The sequence below is a fragment of the Salmo salar genome, chromosome 16 (assembly GCF_965601325.2).
Source record: "Salmo salar chromosome 16, fSalSal1, whole genome shotgun sequence".
Taxonomy (NCBI): domain Eukaryota; kingdom Metazoa; phylum Chordata; class Actinopteri; order Salmoniformes; family Salmonidae; genus Salmo; species Salmo salar.
The window spans coordinates 92,365,001-92,382,500 of record NC_138306.1 but is presented as its reverse complement, the minus strand read 5'-3'; the positions used below and the strand labels follow the sequence as shown (position 1 = coordinate 92,382,500).

General features: G+C 49.0%; 1 protein-coding gene across 1 annotated transcript in view; it reads left to right on the top strand.

Annotated features, from left to right (window-relative positions):
- Positions 1 to 17,500, top strand: part of LOC106574944 (protein diaphanous homolog 3) — a 676,792-nt gene that overhangs the window by 397,313 nt on the left and 261,979 nt on the right. The window contains exons 22-24 of the mRNA XM_082963180.1: positions 11,255 to 11,374; positions 11,889 to 12,008; positions 16,796 to 16,925. Of these exons, the coding sequence (XP_082819306.1) occupies positions 11,255 to 11,374; positions 11,889 to 12,008; positions 16,796 to 16,925 (370 nt within the window). The remainder of the gene's footprint in view (positions 1 to 11,254; positions 11,375 to 11,888; positions 12,009 to 16,795; positions 16,926 to 17,500) is intronic.

Here is a 17,500-nt window from a genome sequence, read left to right as displayed (position 1 = left end):
CACACACACACACACACACACACCTACACACACACCTACACACACACACACACCTACACACACACACACACACACCTACACACACACCTACACACACACCTACACACACACACACACCTACACACACACACACACACACACACACCTACACACACACACACACACACACACACACACACCTACACACACACACACACACACCTACACACACACACACACACACACACACACACACACACACACACACCTACACACACACCTACACACACACACACACACACACACACACACACACCTACACACACACCTACACACACACACACACCTACACACACACACACACACCTACACACACACCTACACACACACCTACACACACACACACACACACCTACACACACACACACACACACACCTACACACACACACACACCTACACACACACACACACACACCTACACACACACACACACACACACACACACACACACACACACACACACACACACACACACACACACACACCTACACACCTACACACCTACACACCTACACACACACACACACACACACACACAGACACACACACACACACACACACACACACACACACAGACACACACACACACACACACACACACACACACCTACACACACACACACACACACACACACACACCTACACACACACACACACACACACACACACCTACACACACACACACACACACCTACACACACACACACCTACACACACACACACACACCTACACACACACCTACACACACACCTACACACACACACACACACACACACACACACACACACACACACACACACCTACACACACACACACACACACCTACACACACACACACACACACACACACACACACACACACACACACACACCTACACACCTACACACCTACACACACACACACACACACAGACACACACACACACACACACACCTACACACACACACACACACACACACACACCTACACACACACACACACACACACACACACCTACACACACACACACACACACCTACACACACACACACCTACACACACACACACACACACACACACACACCTACACACACACCTACACACACACACACACACACACACACACACACACACACACACCTACACACACACACACACACACACACACACACACACACACACACACACAGACACATATACACACACCACAGTGAATCACCGACAAGGTCGCGGTGCGAGGCGACCGGAGATCGTTGAGCGTTCCGTCTGTCTGACGGGCTCAGCAGCCGATTGGTTATTTATTCCATGATGGCCACCAGCAGGCGTGAGCTAGGCTACCCACAAATCACTGCTTCAACACAGGAAACACTGATATATATATAATCTTTAAATGGGCTGTGGACATGGAGAGGGAGAGGATGGGAGGAGGAGAGGAGGGAGGGGAGGAGAGGAGGGACGGTTGGAAGAGTGGACAGGGGAGGGAGAGGAGGAGGAGAGATTGGAGGGGAGGAGAGGGTGGGAGAGTAGAGGGGGAGGAGATTGGAGGGGAGGAGAGGGTGGGAGAGTAGAGGGGGAGGAGATTGGAGGGGAGGAGAGGGTGGGAGAGTAGAGGGGGAGGAGATTGGAGGGGAGGAGAGGGTGGGAGAGTAGAGGGGGAGGAGATTGGAGGGGAGGAGAGGGTGGGAGAGTAGAGGGGTGGAGGAGAGGAGAGGGAAGAGAAGGGAGCTCTACTCTACATACTGCTGGAGGTTCATGTGGAGGTTCATGTGGAGGTTCATGTGGAGGTTCATGTAGAGGTTCATGTGGAGGTTCATGTGGAGGTTCATGTAGAGGTTCATGTGGAGGTTCATGTAGAGGTTCATACTATGATGTTGAATAGTAAAAGGTAGAGATGGGGAAAGGTGGAGAGAGAGAGAGGGAAAGGTGGAGAGAGGGAAAGGTGGAGAGAGGGAAAGGTGGAGAGAGGGAAAGGTGGAGAGAGGGAAAGGTGGAGAGAGGGAAAGGTGGAGAGAGGGAGAGGTGGAGAGAGGGAAAGGTGGAGAGAGGGAAAGGTGGAGAGAGGGAGAGGTGGAGAGAGGGAAAGGTGGAGAGAGGGAAAGGTGGAGAGAGGGAGAGGTGGAGAGAGGGAGAGGGAAAGGTGGAGAGAGGGAGAGGGAAAGGTGGAGAGAGGGAAAGGGAAAGGTGGAGAGAGGGAGAGGGAAAGGTGGAGAGAGGGAGAGGGAAAGGTGGAGAGAAGGAGAGGGAAAGGTGGAGAGAGGGAGAGGGAAAGGTGGAGAGAGGGAAAGGGAAAGGTGGAGAGAGGGAGAGGGAAAGGTGGAGAGAGGGAGAGGGAAAGGTGGAGAGAAGGAGAGGGAAAGGTGGAGAGAGGGAGAGGGAAAGGTGGAGAGAGGGAGAGGGAAAGGTGGAGAGAGGGAGAGGGAAAGGTGGAGAGAGGGAGAGGGAAAGGTGGAGAGAGGGAGAGAAATCAATTTTTACATCAGCAGTTGTCACAAGGTGCTTCATGTTGTTGTACCTCACTGGCGGACACTGGGTTAGTGACGTTGTAGTGGGACAGTGACTCTGAGACACTGGGTTAGTGACGTTGTAGTGGGACAGTGACTCTGAGACACTGGGTTAGTGACGTTGTAGTGGGACAGTGACTCTGAGACACTGGGTTAGTGACGTTGTAGTGGGACAGTGACTCTGAGACACTGGGTTAGTGACGTTGTAGTGGGACAGTGACTCTGAGACACTGGGTTAGTGACGTTGTAGTGGGACAGTGACTCTGAGACACTGGGTTAGTGACGTTGTAGTGGGACAGTGACTCTGAGACACTGGGTTAGTGACGTTGTAGTGGGACAGTGACTCTGAGACACTGGGTTAGTGACGTTGTAGTGGGACAGTGACTCTGAGACACTGGGTTAGTGACGTTGTAGTGGGACAGTGACTCTGAGACACTGGGTTAGTGACGTTGTAGTGGGACAGTGACTCTGAGACACTGGGTTAGTGACGTTGTAGTGGGACAGTGACTCTGAGACACTGGGTTAGTGACGTTGTAGTGGGACAGTGACTCTGAGACACTGGGTTAGTGACGTTGTAGTGGGACAGTGACTCTGAGACACTGGGTTAGTGACGTTGTAGTGGGACAGTGACTCTGAGACACTGGGTTAGTGACGTTGTAGTGGGACAGTGACTCTGAGACACTGGGTTAGTGACGTTGTAGTGGGACAGTGACTCTGAGACACTGGGTTAGTGACGTTGTAGTGGGACAGTGACTCTGAGACACTGGGTTAGTGACGTTGTAGTGGGACAGTGACTCTGAGACACTGGGTTAGTGACGTTGTAGTGGGACAGTGACTCTGAGACACTGGGTTAGTGACGTTGTAGTGGGACAGTGACTCTGAGACACTGGGTTAGTGACGTTGTAGTGGGACAGTGACTCTGAGACACTGGGTTAGTGACGTTGTAGTGGGACAGTGACTCTGAGACACTGGGTTAGTGACGTTGTAGTGGGACAGTGACTCTGAGACACTGGGTTAGTGACGTTGTAGTGGGACAGTGACTCTGAGACACTGGGTTAGTGACGTTGTAGTGGGACAGTGACTCTGAGACACTGGGTTAGTGACGTTGTAGTGGGACAGTGACTCTGAGACACTGGGTTAGTGACGTTGTAGTGGGACAGTGACTCTGAGACACTGGGTTAGTGACGTTGTAGTGGGACAGTGACTCTGAGACACTGGGTTAGTGACGTTGTAGTGAGACACAGCTGTGATGTAGTGTGGGGGGGGGGTCAGGGAGAGGTTAGAACAGTAATTGCACCCTATTCTGTATGGGGCCCGTCTCTTCTCCAGGGCCCTTAGGCCTGTATATGGACAGAGAGGGTTGTTTGGGAAGCATCCTCAGGTTTGGTTCTGCTCCACCGTGTTCTGTTCAGCTGTGTGGCTCTGTGTACCTGGCTGGCTGGCTGGCTGACTGGCTGGCTGGCTGACTGGCTGGTTGACTGGCTGGCTGGCTGACTGGCTGACTGGCTGACTGGCTGACTGGCTGACTGGCTGGCTGGCTGGCTGGCTGGCTTCTCTGATCTTAATCCATCTCATTGAGACTCTGGGCTCTTTGACTCTGAGTCTGTTTCATCCAGGACAAGATCGATGGAGGCTCTTTCTCACACACACACACACACACACACACACACACACACACACACACACACACACACACCACACACACACACACACACACACACACACACACACACACACAGAGGAGACTCTCTCAGACTCTCCAACTTCCCTCCATATTATTTCCACCATAATGTCCCATCATGCTTTAGGTTGTCCCAAATGGCTCCCTATCTGGTTCACTCCACAGGACACTCCAGTGTCTGTACCAATCCCTCCATATCTACCATCATGTAGACTGCTATAGGACACTCCAGTGTCTGTACCAATCCCTCCATATCTACCATCATGTAGACTGCTATAGGACACTCCAGTGTCTGTACCAATCCCTCCATATCTACCATCATGTAGACTGATATAGGACACTCCAGTGTCTGTACCAATCCCTCCATATCTACCATCATGTAGACTGCTATAGGACACTCCAGTGTCTGTCTGTACCAATCCCTCCATATCTACCATCATGTAGACTGCTATAGGACACTCCAGTGTCTGTACCAATCCCTCCATATCTACCATCATGTAGACTGATATAGGACACTCCAGTGTCTGTACCAATCCCTCCATATCTACCATCATGTAGACTGCTATAGGACACTCCAGTGTCTGTACCAATCCCTCCATATCTACCATCATGTAGACTGCTATAGGACACTCCAGTGTCTGTCTGTACCAATCCCTCCATATCTACCATCATGTAGACTGCTATAGGACACTCCAGTGTCTGTACCAATCCCTCCATATCTACCATCATGTAGACTGATATAGGACACTCCAGTGTCTGTACCAATCCCTCCATATCTACCATCATGTAGACTGCTATAGGACACTCCAGTGTCTGTACCAATCCCTCCATATCTACCATCATGTAGACTGCTATAGGACACTCCAGTGTCTGTCTGTACCAATCCCTCCATATCTACCATCATGTAGACTGATATAGGACACTCCAGTGTCTGTACCAATCCCTCCATATCTACCATCATGTAGACTGCTATAGGACACTCCAGTGTCTGTACCAATCCCTCCATATCTACCATCATGTAGACTGCTATAGGACACTCCAGTGTCTGTACCAATCCCTCCATATCTACCATCATGTATCTTTACCCGGAAATGTTATTTGGAGGGGAATCAAAAGGCACCCTATTCCCTATATAGTGCACTACTTTAGACCAGAGCCCTATGGGACCCTATTCCCTATATAGTGCACTACTTTAGACCAGAGCCCTATGGGACCCTATCCCTATATATAGTGTACTACTTTAGACCAGAGCCCTATGGGACCCTATTCCCTATATAGTGCACTACTTTAGACCAGAGCCCTATGGGACCCTATCCCTATATATAGTGTACTACTTTAGTCCAGAGCCCTATGTCACCCTATTCCCTATATAGTGCACTACTTTAGTCCAGCGCCCTATGTCACCCTATTCCCTATATAGTCCACTACTTTAGACCAGAGCCCCATGGCACGCGGTTCCCTATACAGTGCACTACCCTCTCTATATCTACAGCTCTCCCTATATCCACATCTCTATCTATATCTACAGCTCTATCTATATCTACAGCTCTCCCTATATCCACATCTCTATCTATATCCACAGCTCTATATCTACAGCTCTATCTATATCTACAGCTCTCTCTATATCTACAGCTATATCTATATCTACAGCTCTATATCTACAGCTCTATGTCTACAGCTCTATTTATATCTACAGCTCTATCTGTATCTACAGCTCTATCTATATCTACAGCTCTATCTATATCTACAGCTCTATCTATATCTACAGCTCTCCCTATATCCACATCTCTATCTATATCCACAGCTCTATCTATATCTACAGCTCTCCCTATATCCACATCTCTATCTATATCCACAGCTCTATATCTACAGCTCTATCTATATCTACAGCTCTCTCTATATCTACAGCTCTCTCTATATCTACAGCTCTATATCTACAGCTCTATTTATATCTACAGCTCTATTTATATCTACAGCTCTATCTGTATCTACAGCTCTATCTATATCTACAGCTCTATCTGTATCTACAGCTCTATCTATATCTACAGCTCTATCTATATCTACAGCTCTCTCTATATCTACAGCTCTCTCTATCTACAGCTATATTTATATCTACAGCTCTATCTATATCCACAGCTCTATCTATATCTACAGCTCTATCTATATCCACAGCTCTATCTATATCCACAGCTCTATATCTACAGCTCTGTCTACAGCTCTATCTATATCTACAGCTATATATATATCCACAGCTCTATATCTACAGCTCTATATCTACAGCTCTATATCTACAGCTCCATCTATATCCACAGCTCTATGTCTACAGCTCTATCTATATCAACAGCTATATCTATATCTACAGCTATATCTATATCCACAGCTCTATGTCTACAGCTCTATGTCTACAACTCTATCTATATATGCAGCTAGATCTATATCCACAGCTATATGTGTATCTACAGCTCTATCTTGGTCACAGTATCTATATCCACAGCTCTATCTTGGTCACAGTATCTATATTCACAGCTCTATCTTGGTCACATTATCTATATCCACAGCTCTTTCTTGGTCACAATATCTATATCCACAGCTCTATCTAGGTCACAGTATCTATATTCACAGCTCTTTCTTGGTCACAGTATCTATATTCACAGCATCTATATCAACCGCTCTATCTAGGTCACAGTATCTATATTCACAGCTCTTTCTTGGTCACAGTATCTATATTCACAGCTCTTTCTTGGTCACAGTATCTATATTCACAGCTCTATCTTGGTCACAGTATCTATATCCACAGCTCTTTCTTGGTCACAATATCTATATCCACAGCTCTATCTAGGTCACAGTATCTATATTCACAGCTCTTTCTTGGTCACAGTATCTATATTCACAGTATCTATATCAACCGCTCTATCTAGGTCACAGAATCTATATTCACAGCTCTTTCTTGGTCACAGTATCTATATTCACAGCTCTTTCTTGGTCACAGTATCTATATTCACAGCTCTATCTTGGTCACAGTATCTATATCCACAGCTCTTTCTTGGTCACAATATCTATATCCACAGCTCTATCTAGGTCACAGTATCTATATTCACAGCTCTTTCTTGGTCACAGTATCTATATTCACAGCTCTATCTTGGTCACAGTATCTATATCAACCACTCTATCTAGGTCACAGTATCTATATTCACAGCTCTATCTTGGTCACAGTATCTATATCCACAGCTCTATCTTGGTCACAGTATCTATATCCACAGCTCTATCTTGGTCACAGTATCTATATCCACAGCTCTTTCTTGGTCACAGTATCTATATCCACAGCTCTATCTTGGTCACAGTATCTATATTCACAGCTCTATCTTGGTCACAGTATCTATATTCACAGCTCTTTCTTGGTCACAATATCTATATTCACAGCTCTATCTTGGTCACAGTATCTATATCCACAGCTCTTTCTTGGTCACAGTATCTATATCCACAGCTCTATCTTGGTCACAGTATCTATATTCACAGCTCTATCTTGGTCACAGTATCTATATCCACAGCTCTATCTTGGTCACAGTATATAGGCCACATTGTAAGCAAGTTGTGTATTTTAGTACAAAAAAAAATGGGAGAGAAAAAACATGCTTAGAAACATAAAAAAAAAAAAAAGTTTAATAAATACAAATTAATAAAAATGATGATTCATGATATTATATGGCCCCATAATTGTTTAATGCGTTAGTATTTATTACCTGTGGCTACACACTAACTGTTCTTACTGTAAACTAGAACGTCACAGCTGGAGACAGTCGTTAATAAAATGAATTAACGTCTGGTATTATTATTAGATGTGATATCTTTAGACGTGTTGTGGGCCAGTCTGTTTTCATGGTGTTAAATGGCTCTTCAGCTTCCCAGGCTGAACCTCAGGGCGCAGGGATCACGTTGTGTTTGTCTCCCGCGCTGCAATGAGGCGCTGCACACACAAGCACTAATTACAATAACAGAGGAGATCAGCTGGTTGCTCTGATCTGTACCCAGTCACCATATATAGACCCTAATCTGTCTTTATCCTTTCTCACTCTCTTTCTCTCTCTCTCTCTCTCTCTCTCTCTCTCTCTCTCTCTCTCTCTCTCTCTCTCTCCTCTCTCTCTCTCTCTCTCTCTCTCTCTCCCTCTCTCCCTATCTCTCTCTCCCTCTTTCTCTCTCCTCTCTCTCCTCTTTCTCTCTCCTCTTTCTCTCTCCTCTTTCTCTCTCCTCTTTCTCTCTCCTCTCTCCTCTCTTTCTCTCTCCTCTCTCTCCCTCTTTCTCTCTCTTTCTCTCGCTCTTCTCTCTCTCCCTCTTTCTCTCTCCTCTCTCTCCTCTCTTTCTCTCTCCTCTCTCCCTCTTTCTCTCTCCTCTCCTCTCTTTCTCTCTCCTCTTTCTCTCTCTTTCTCTCGCTCTTCTCTCTCTCCCTCTTTCTCTCTCCTCTCTCTCCCTCTTTCTCTCTCCTCTCTCTCTCCTCTTTCTCTCTCCTCTCTTTCCTTCTCTCTCTCCTCTCCCACACAGCTCATCTCTCTCTCTCATCAGTCCAATACTGTGGAGACCAGGCCACATGTCATTCACCGCAATATTTTCCAATTTACTCTAATAGGGTTAGAGCAGTAATCCAACTCCTTTTTACTGTGTTTTCCACCTCTCTCTCCTCTACCTTACTGACTCTCCTCTCTCTCTCTCTCTCTCTCTCTCTCTCTCTCTCTCTCTCCTCTACCTTACTGACTCTCCTCTCTCTCTCTCTCTCTCTCTCGCTCTCCTCTACCTTACTGACTCTCCTCTCTCTCACTCTATCCATCTCTCTATTTATCTCGCCTTATCCATCTCTCTATTTCTCTCTCTCTATCCATCTCTCTGTCTCTCCCTCTCTCTCTCTGTCTGTCTCTCTCTCTCCCTCTCTCTGTCTGTCTCTCTCTCTCTCTCTCTCTCTCCCTCTCCAATTAACTTGCCGGCCCTGATCCCAAATCAGATCATTGCTGCCAAAATCCATGTCTATTGCCTAGCAACGAAGAGTTCCTGCTATAGCTGTTGCGTAAATTGAATTGGAAGACTCGAAAGGATTGGGCTGAAATACTTAAAAAAAAAAATAAAGTTCTGAAACTAATTGATTGAAATACGAAGTGGAAAGTTGTCACCTTATATAATATTTTACTGAAACATAATCATTTCAAACCTAGCTTACATTTATATCTTATTACAAATATCTCAGTGTGGAAATACTTTGGAACAATTTTTCCAAAAAGTAAGTCACTCTGAACTGATTTGATTTATTTTACACTCTTGTCCCCTATGAAAACCTGGGGGGTCAAATAAAATCACCTGGGGGGTCAAAATCACCCACGATAATTAAAGATAATTTGGTGCCATTTGGGACGTATCCAATGTGTTCTGTACTCTATGACTTTGTGCCTGGTGCACCTGCTTATTATGGCTGAATTGGGGGGTCTAGGGGTATTGACTGTGGGGGTCTAGGGGTATTGACTCTGGGGGGTCTAGGGGTATTGACTCTGGGGGTCTAGGGGTATTGACTCTGGGGGGTCTAGGGGTATTGACTGTGGGGGTCTAGGGGTATTGACTGTGGCGGTCTAGGGGTATTGACTCTGGGGGGTCTAGGGGTATTGACTGTGGGGGTCTAGGAGTATTGACTGTGGGGGTCTAGGGGTATTGACTGTGGGGGGTCTAGGGGTATTGATTGTGGGGGGGTCTAGGGGTATTGACTGTGGGGGTCTAGGGGTATTGACTCTGGGGGGGGTCTAGGGGTATTGACTGTGGGGGTATTAACTGGGGGTGTCTAGGGGTATTGACTCTGGGGGGTCTAGGGGTATTGACTCTGGGGGGTCTAGGGGTATTGACTGTGGGGGGTCTAGGGGTATTGACTGTGGGGGTCTAGGGGTATTGACTCTGGGGGGTCTAGGGGTATTGACTCTGGGGGGTCTAGGGGTATTGACTGTGGGGGTCTAGGGGTATTGACTCTGGGGGTCTAGGGGTATTGACTCTGGGGGGTCTAGGGGTATTGATTGTGGGGGGTCTAGGGGTATTGACTGTGGGGGTATTGACTGGGGGTGTCTAGGGGTATTGACTCTGGGGGGTCTAGGGGTATTGACTGTGGGGGTCTAGGGGTATTGACTGTGGGGGTCTAGGGGTATTGACTGTGGGGGTCTAGGGGTATTGACTGTGGGGGTCTAGGGCTATTGACTGTGGGGGTCTAGGGGTATTGACTGTGGGGGTCTAGGGGTATTGACTCTGGGGGGTCTAGGGGTATTGACTGTGGGGGTCTAGGGGTATTGACTGTGGGGGTCTAGGGGTATTGACTCTGGGGGGTCTAGGGGTATTGACTGTGGGGGTCTAGGGGTATTGACTGTGGGGGTCTAGGGGTATTGACTCTGGGGGGTCTAGGGGTATTGACTGGGGGTCTAGGGGTATTGACTGTGGGGGGTCTAGGGGTATTGACTGTGGGGGGTCTAGGGGTATTGACTGTGGGGGTCTAGGGGTATTGACTGTGGGGGTCTAGGGGTATTGACTCTGGGGGGTCTAGGGGTATTGACTGTGGGGGTCTAGGGGTATTGACTTGGGGGTCTAGGGGTATTGACTGGGGGGTCTAGGGGTATTGACTGTGGGGGTCTAGGGGTATTGACTCTGGGGGGTCTAGGGGTATTGACTGTGGGGGTCTAGGGGTATTGACTGTGGGGGGTCTAGGGGTATTGACTCTGGGGGGTCTAGGGGTATTGACTCTGGGGGGTCTAGGGGTATTGACTGTGGGGGTCTAGGGGTATTGACTGTATTCTTCTCCTCTAATCCTCTTTATTTATGTTCCTTCTCTGTTTTTCTCCTCTCCTACATCTTTCTCCCTGCTCTTTCATTCCTCTTCGTCTTGACTTCTACCCCTCTATATTCCTCCCTTTCTTCCCCTACCCTCCGTCTGTCTCTCTCTCTTTTTCTCCTTCTGCACTCTTTCTCCCCCTCTCCTCTTCTCCACTCTTTCTCCCCCTCTCCTCTTCTCCACTCTTTCTCCCCCTCTCCTCTTCTCCAGATGAGCAGTGTGAAGCGACTGCGGCCCCGTCTCAACTCCATCCTGTTTAAGCTGCAGTTTGATGAACAGGTCAACAACCTCCGTCCAGACATCATGGCTGTTAACGCAGCCTGTGAAGAGGTCAGTGGTCCATACACTCTCTCTCTCTCTCTCTCTCTCTCTCTGTCTTTCTCTCTCTCTCCCTCTCTCTCTGTCTCTCTCCCTCTCTCCCTCTCTCTCTGTCTCTCTCCCTCTCTCCCTCTCTCCGTCTCTCTCTGTCTTTCTCTGTCTCTCTCTCTCTGTCTCTCTGTCTTGCTCTCTCTGTCTTTCTCTCTCTTTCTTTCTCTCTCTCTCTCTCTCTCTCTCTCTCTCCCTGTCTCTCTCTCTCTCTCCTTCTCTTTCTCTCATACATATATATATATATATATATATATATATATATATATATATATATATATATATTTTACGTGGAGGACCATTGCTGATAATCCGTGTTAACAATAACATATAAATAATGCTTTGAAACTGAAGTTATTCTAAGTTGAGTGTTTGATTCCTTGTAGGACCACCCGTTGTAAAATATATGCATCTGACTGGAAGTGTTTTGGATAAAAGTGTCTGTTTAATACAGTGTCATATGTTGTTGTGGTTGTAGGTGAGGAAGAGCAAGGGTTTCAGCCGGCTGCTGGAGCTGGTTCTACTGCTGGGGAATTACATGAACGCAGGCTCCCGCAATGCACAGAGCTACGGCTTTGACCTCAGTTCCCTCTGCAAGGTGGGGGGACTGCCTGCACACACACACACACACACACACACACACACTGCTCCTCTCCTGGTGCCAGTTCTTCTCAGGTCTGCAGACAGATACCTGTTTTTCTATCTCTGAGTAACAATGGGGGAGTAAAGGGTTCTGAGCGGTGCTCAGAATGTTCCCAGGAATAAACAAACATGTGAATGTGACAGGTTAAAGTAATGTTCCCAGGAATAAACAAACACATGAATGTGACAGGTTAAAGTAATGTTCAAATAGGATGTAAGGCAAGAGGAACATGAAAGCAACATGTTAGAGAGAGAGTGTGTGTGTGGTTGTGTGGTTGTGTGTGTGGTTGTGTGTGTGTGTGTGTGTGTGTGTGGTTGGTTGTGTGGTTGTGTGTGTGTGTGTATAATGTTTGTGTTTAATCAGAGATGAAACTCACCAGTTAATATAAATAAGGCAGATAACAGTAGTCCAGGGGACGCAGGCTCTCTGAGAGTGTGGCACATGTCTGATACTGAACTTCTGAGGTTTCAACATCATCAACTAGTCTATATGAAAACCACTTCTGTAGTTCTTTAGGAGGAGCCAATAGGAAGGAGATAACAGGGGCCAAAATGGAGCCCTAGTCCCTAATTTAGTGCACTACTTTTGACCAGGGCCCATGTTCTAAAGTAGTCCGATGTGTAGGGAATAGCGTGCCATGTAGGACAATCATCCAGAGGTCCTTATGGGTCCTACTAATCACCCCAAACAACCCCATACAGTTACCCCCAACAACCCCATACAGTCAACCCCATACAGTTACCTCCAACAACCCCATACAGTTACCCCCAACAACCCCAGACAGTTACCCCCAACAACCCCAGACAGTTACCCCCAACGACCCCAGACAGTTACCCCCAACGACCCCAGACAGTTACCCCCAACGACCCCAGACAGTTACCCCCAACGACCCCAGACAGTTACCCCTAACGACCCCAGACAGTTACCCCCAACGACCCCAGACAGTTACCCCCAACGACCCCAGACAGTTACCCCCAACGACCCCAGACAGTTACCCCCAACGACCCCAGACAGTTACCCCCAACGACCCCAGACAGTTACCCCCAACGACCCCAGACAGTTACCCCCAACAACCCCAGACAGGTACCCCCAACGACCCCAGACAGTTACCCCCAACAACCCCAGACAGTTACCCCCAACGACCCCAGACAGTTACCCCCAACGACCCCAGACAGTTACCCCCAACAACCCCAGACAGGTACCCAAAAGTACCCCCCCCCCCCTTTAAAAAAAAAAAAAGCCATGAGGTAGAAGGAATTGTCCGTCGACAGGATTGTGTCGAGGCACAGATCTGGGGAAGGGTACCGAAACATTTCTGCAGCATTGAAAGTCCCCAAGAACACTGTGGCCTCCATCATTCTTAAATGGAAGAAGTTTGGAACCACCAAGACTCTTCCTAGAGCTGGCCGCCCGGCCAAACTGACCAATCAGGGGAGAAGGGCCTTGGTCAGGGAGGTTACCAAGAACCTGATGGTCTCTCTGACAGAGCTCCAGAATTCCTCTGTGGAGATGGGAGAAGCTTCCAGAAGGACATCCAACCAGACAGAAAACACTGCTCAGTAAAAGGCACATGACAGCCCTCTTGGAGTTTGCCAAAAGGCACCTAAATGACTCTGACCATGAGAAACAAGATTCTCTGGTCTGATGAAACCAAGATTGAACTCTTTGGCCTGAATGCCAAGTGTCACGTCTGGAGGAAACCTGGCACCTTTCCCTACGGTGAATCATGGTGTTGGCAGCATCATGCTGTGGGGGACTGGGAGACAAGTCATGATGGAGGAAACCTGGCACCATCCCTACGGTGAAGCATGGTGGTGGAAGCATCCTGTTGTGGGGGACTGGGAGACTAGTCATGATGGAGGAAACCTGGCACCATCCCTACGGTGAAGCATGGTGGTGGCAGCATCCTGTTGTGGGGGACTGGGAGACTGGTCATGATGGAGGAAACCTGGCACCATCCCTACAGTGAAGCATGGTGGTGGCAGCATCCTGTTGTGGGGGACTGGGAATCTAGTCATGATGGAGGCAAATATGAACAGAGCAAAGTACAGAGAGATGCTTGATGAAAACCTGCTCCAGAGCGCTCAGGACATCAGACTGGGGTGAAGGTTCACCTTCCAACAGGACAATGACCCTAAACACACAGCCAAGACAATGCAGGAGTGGCTTCGGGACAAGTCTCTGAATGAGGCCCAGCCAGAGCCCAGACTTGAACCCGATCAAACATCTCTGTAAATGTGATTATTTACAGGGTTTTTTTATTATACATTTGTAAAAATTCTAAAAACCCGTTTTACTTTCTCATTATGGGGTATTGTGTGTAGATTGATGAGGGGGAAAAACGATGTGGAGTGGGAGTGTTTTTACCAAGCATAACCTCTGGATGTGTGTGTAACCTGACTGGGTGTAACGGTGTGTAACCTGGCTGGGTGTAACGGTGTGTAACCTGGCTGGGTGTAACGGTGTGTAACCTGACTGGGTGTAACGGTGTGTAACCTGGCTGGGTGTAACGGTGTGTAACCTGACTGGGTGTAACGGTGTGTAACCTGGCTGGGTGTAACGGTGTGTAACCTGACTGGGTGTAACGGTGTGTAACCTGACTGGGTGTAACGGTGTGTAACCTGGCTGGGTGTGACCTGACTGGGTGTAACGGTGTGTAACCTGGCTGGGTGTAACGGTGTGTAACCTGACTGGGTGTAACGGTGTGTAACCTGGCTGGGTGTAACGGTGTGTAACCTGGCTGGGTGTAATGGTGTGTGACCTGGCTGGGTGTAACGGTGTGTAACCTGGCTGGGTGTAACGGTGTGTAACCTGACTGGGTGTAACGGTGTGTAACCTGGCTGGGTGTAACGGTGTGTAACCTGGCTGGGTGTAACGGTGTGTAACCTGGCTGGGTGTAACGGTGTGTAACCTGGCTGGGTGTAACGGTGTGTAACCTGGCTGGGTGTAACGGTGTGTAACCTGGCTGGGTGTGACCTGGCTGGGTGTAACGGTGTGTAACCTGGCTGGGTGTAACGGTGTGTAACCTGGCTGGGTGTAACGGTGTGTAACCTGGCTGGGTGTAACGGTGTGTAACCTCGCTGGGTGTAACGGTGTGTAACCTGGCTGGGTGTAACGGTGTGTAACCTGGCTGGGTGTAACGGTGTGTAACCTGGCTGGGTGTAACGGTGTGTAACCTGACTGGGTGTAACGGTGTGTAACCTGGCTGGGTGTAACGGTGTGTAACCTGGCTGGGTGTAACGGTGTGTAACCTGGCTGGGTGTAACGGTGTGTAACCTGGCTGGGTGTAACGGTGTGTAACCTGGCTGGGTGTAACGGTGTGTAACCTGGCTGGGTGTAACGGTGTGTAACCTGGCTGGGTGTGACCTGGCTGGGTGTAACGGTGTGTAACCTGGCTGGGTGTAACGGTGTGTAACCTGGCTGGGTGTAACAGTGTGTAACCTGGCTGGGTGTAACGGTGTGTAACCTTGCTGGGTGTAACGGTGTGTAACCTGACTGGGTGTAACGGTGTGTAACCTGGCTGGGTGTGACCTGACTGGGTGTAACGGTGTGTAACCTGGCTGGGTGTAACGGTGTGTAACCTGACTGGGTGTAACGGTGTGTAACCTGGCTGGGTGTAACGGTGTGTAACCTGGCTGGGTGTAATGGTGTGTGACCTGGCTGGGTGTAACGGTGTGTAACCTGGCTGGGTGTAACGGTGTGTAACCTGACTGGGTGTAACGGTGTGTAACCTGGCTGGGTGTAACGGTGTGTAACCTGGCTGGGTGTAACGGTGTGTAACCTGGCTGGGTGTAACGGTGTGTAACCTGGCTGGGTGTAACGGTGTGTAACCTGGCTGGGTGTAACGGTGTGTAACCTGGCTGGGTGTAACGGTGTGTAACCTGGCTGGGTGTAACGGTGTGTAACCTGGCTGGGTGTAACGGTGTGTAACCTGGCTGGGTGTGACCTGGCTGGGTGTAACGGTGTGTAACCTGGCTGGGTGTAACGGTGTGTAACCTGGCTGGGTGTAACGGTGTGTAACCTGGCTGGGTGTAACGGTGTGTAACCTCGCTGGGTGTAACGGTGTGTAACCTGGCTGGGTGTAACGGTGTGTAACCTGGCTGGGTGTAACGGTGTGTAACCTGGCTGGGTGTAACGGTGTGTAACCTGACTGGGTGTAACGGTGTGTAACCTGGCTGGGTGTAACGGTGTGTAACCTGGCTGGGTGTAACGGTGTGTAACCTGGCTGGGTGTAACGGTGTGTAACCTGGCTGGGTGTAACGGTGTGTAACCTGGCTGGGTGTAACGGTGTGTAACCTGGCTGGGTGTAACGGTGTGTAACCTGGCTGGGTGTAACGGTGTGTAACCTGGCTGGGTGTAACGGTGTGTAACCTGGCTGGGTGTAACGGTGTGTAACCTGGCTGGGTGTAACGGTGTGTAACCTGGCTGGGTGTAACGGTGTGTAACCTGGCTGGGTGTGACCTGGCTGGGTGTAACGGTGTGTAACCTGGCTGGGTGTAACGGTGTGTAACCTGGCTGGGTGTAACGGTGTGTAACCTGGCTGGGTGTAACGGTGTGTAACCTGGCTGGGTGTAACGGTGTGTAACCTGGCTGGGTGTAACGGTGTGTAACCTGGCTGGGTGTAACGGTGTGTAACCTGGCTGGGTGTAACGGTGTGTAACCTGGCTGGGTGTAACGGTGTGTAACCTGGCTGGGTGTAACGGTGTGTAACCTGACTGGGTGAACTCTTTTTGTGATTCCAGCTGAAGGACACGAAGTCAGCTGACCAGAAGTCAACGTTGCTCCACTTCCTGGCTGCAGTGTGTGAGGAGGAGTTCCCAGAGGTCACCAAGTTCTCAGACGACCTGCAGCACGTAGACAGAGCCAGCCGAGGTAGGAGACAGAAACACACTGATGACCTGCAGCACGTAGACAGAGCCAGCCGAGGTAGGAGACAGAAACACACTGATGACCTGCAGCATTAGACAGAGCCAGCCGAGGTAGGAGACAGAAACACACTGATGACCTGCAGCATTAGACAGAGCCAGCCGAGGTAGGAGACAGAAACACACTGATGACCTGCAGCATTAGACAGAGCCAGCCGAGGTAGGAGACAGAAACACACTGATGACCTGCAGCATTAGACAGAGCCAGCCGAGGTAGGAGACAGAAACACACTGATGACCTGCAGCATTAGACAGAGCCAGCCGAGGTAGGAGACAGAAACACACTGATGACCTGCAGCATTAGACAGAGCCAGCCGAGGTAGGAGACAGAAACACACTGATGACCTGCAGCATTAGACAGAGCCAGCCGAGGTAGGAGACAGAAACACACTGATGACCTGCAGCATTAGACAGAGCCAGCCGAGGTAGGAGACAGAAACACACTGATGACCTGCAGCATTAGACAGAGCCAGCCGAGGTAGGAGACAGAAACACACTGATGACCTGCAGCATTAGACAGAG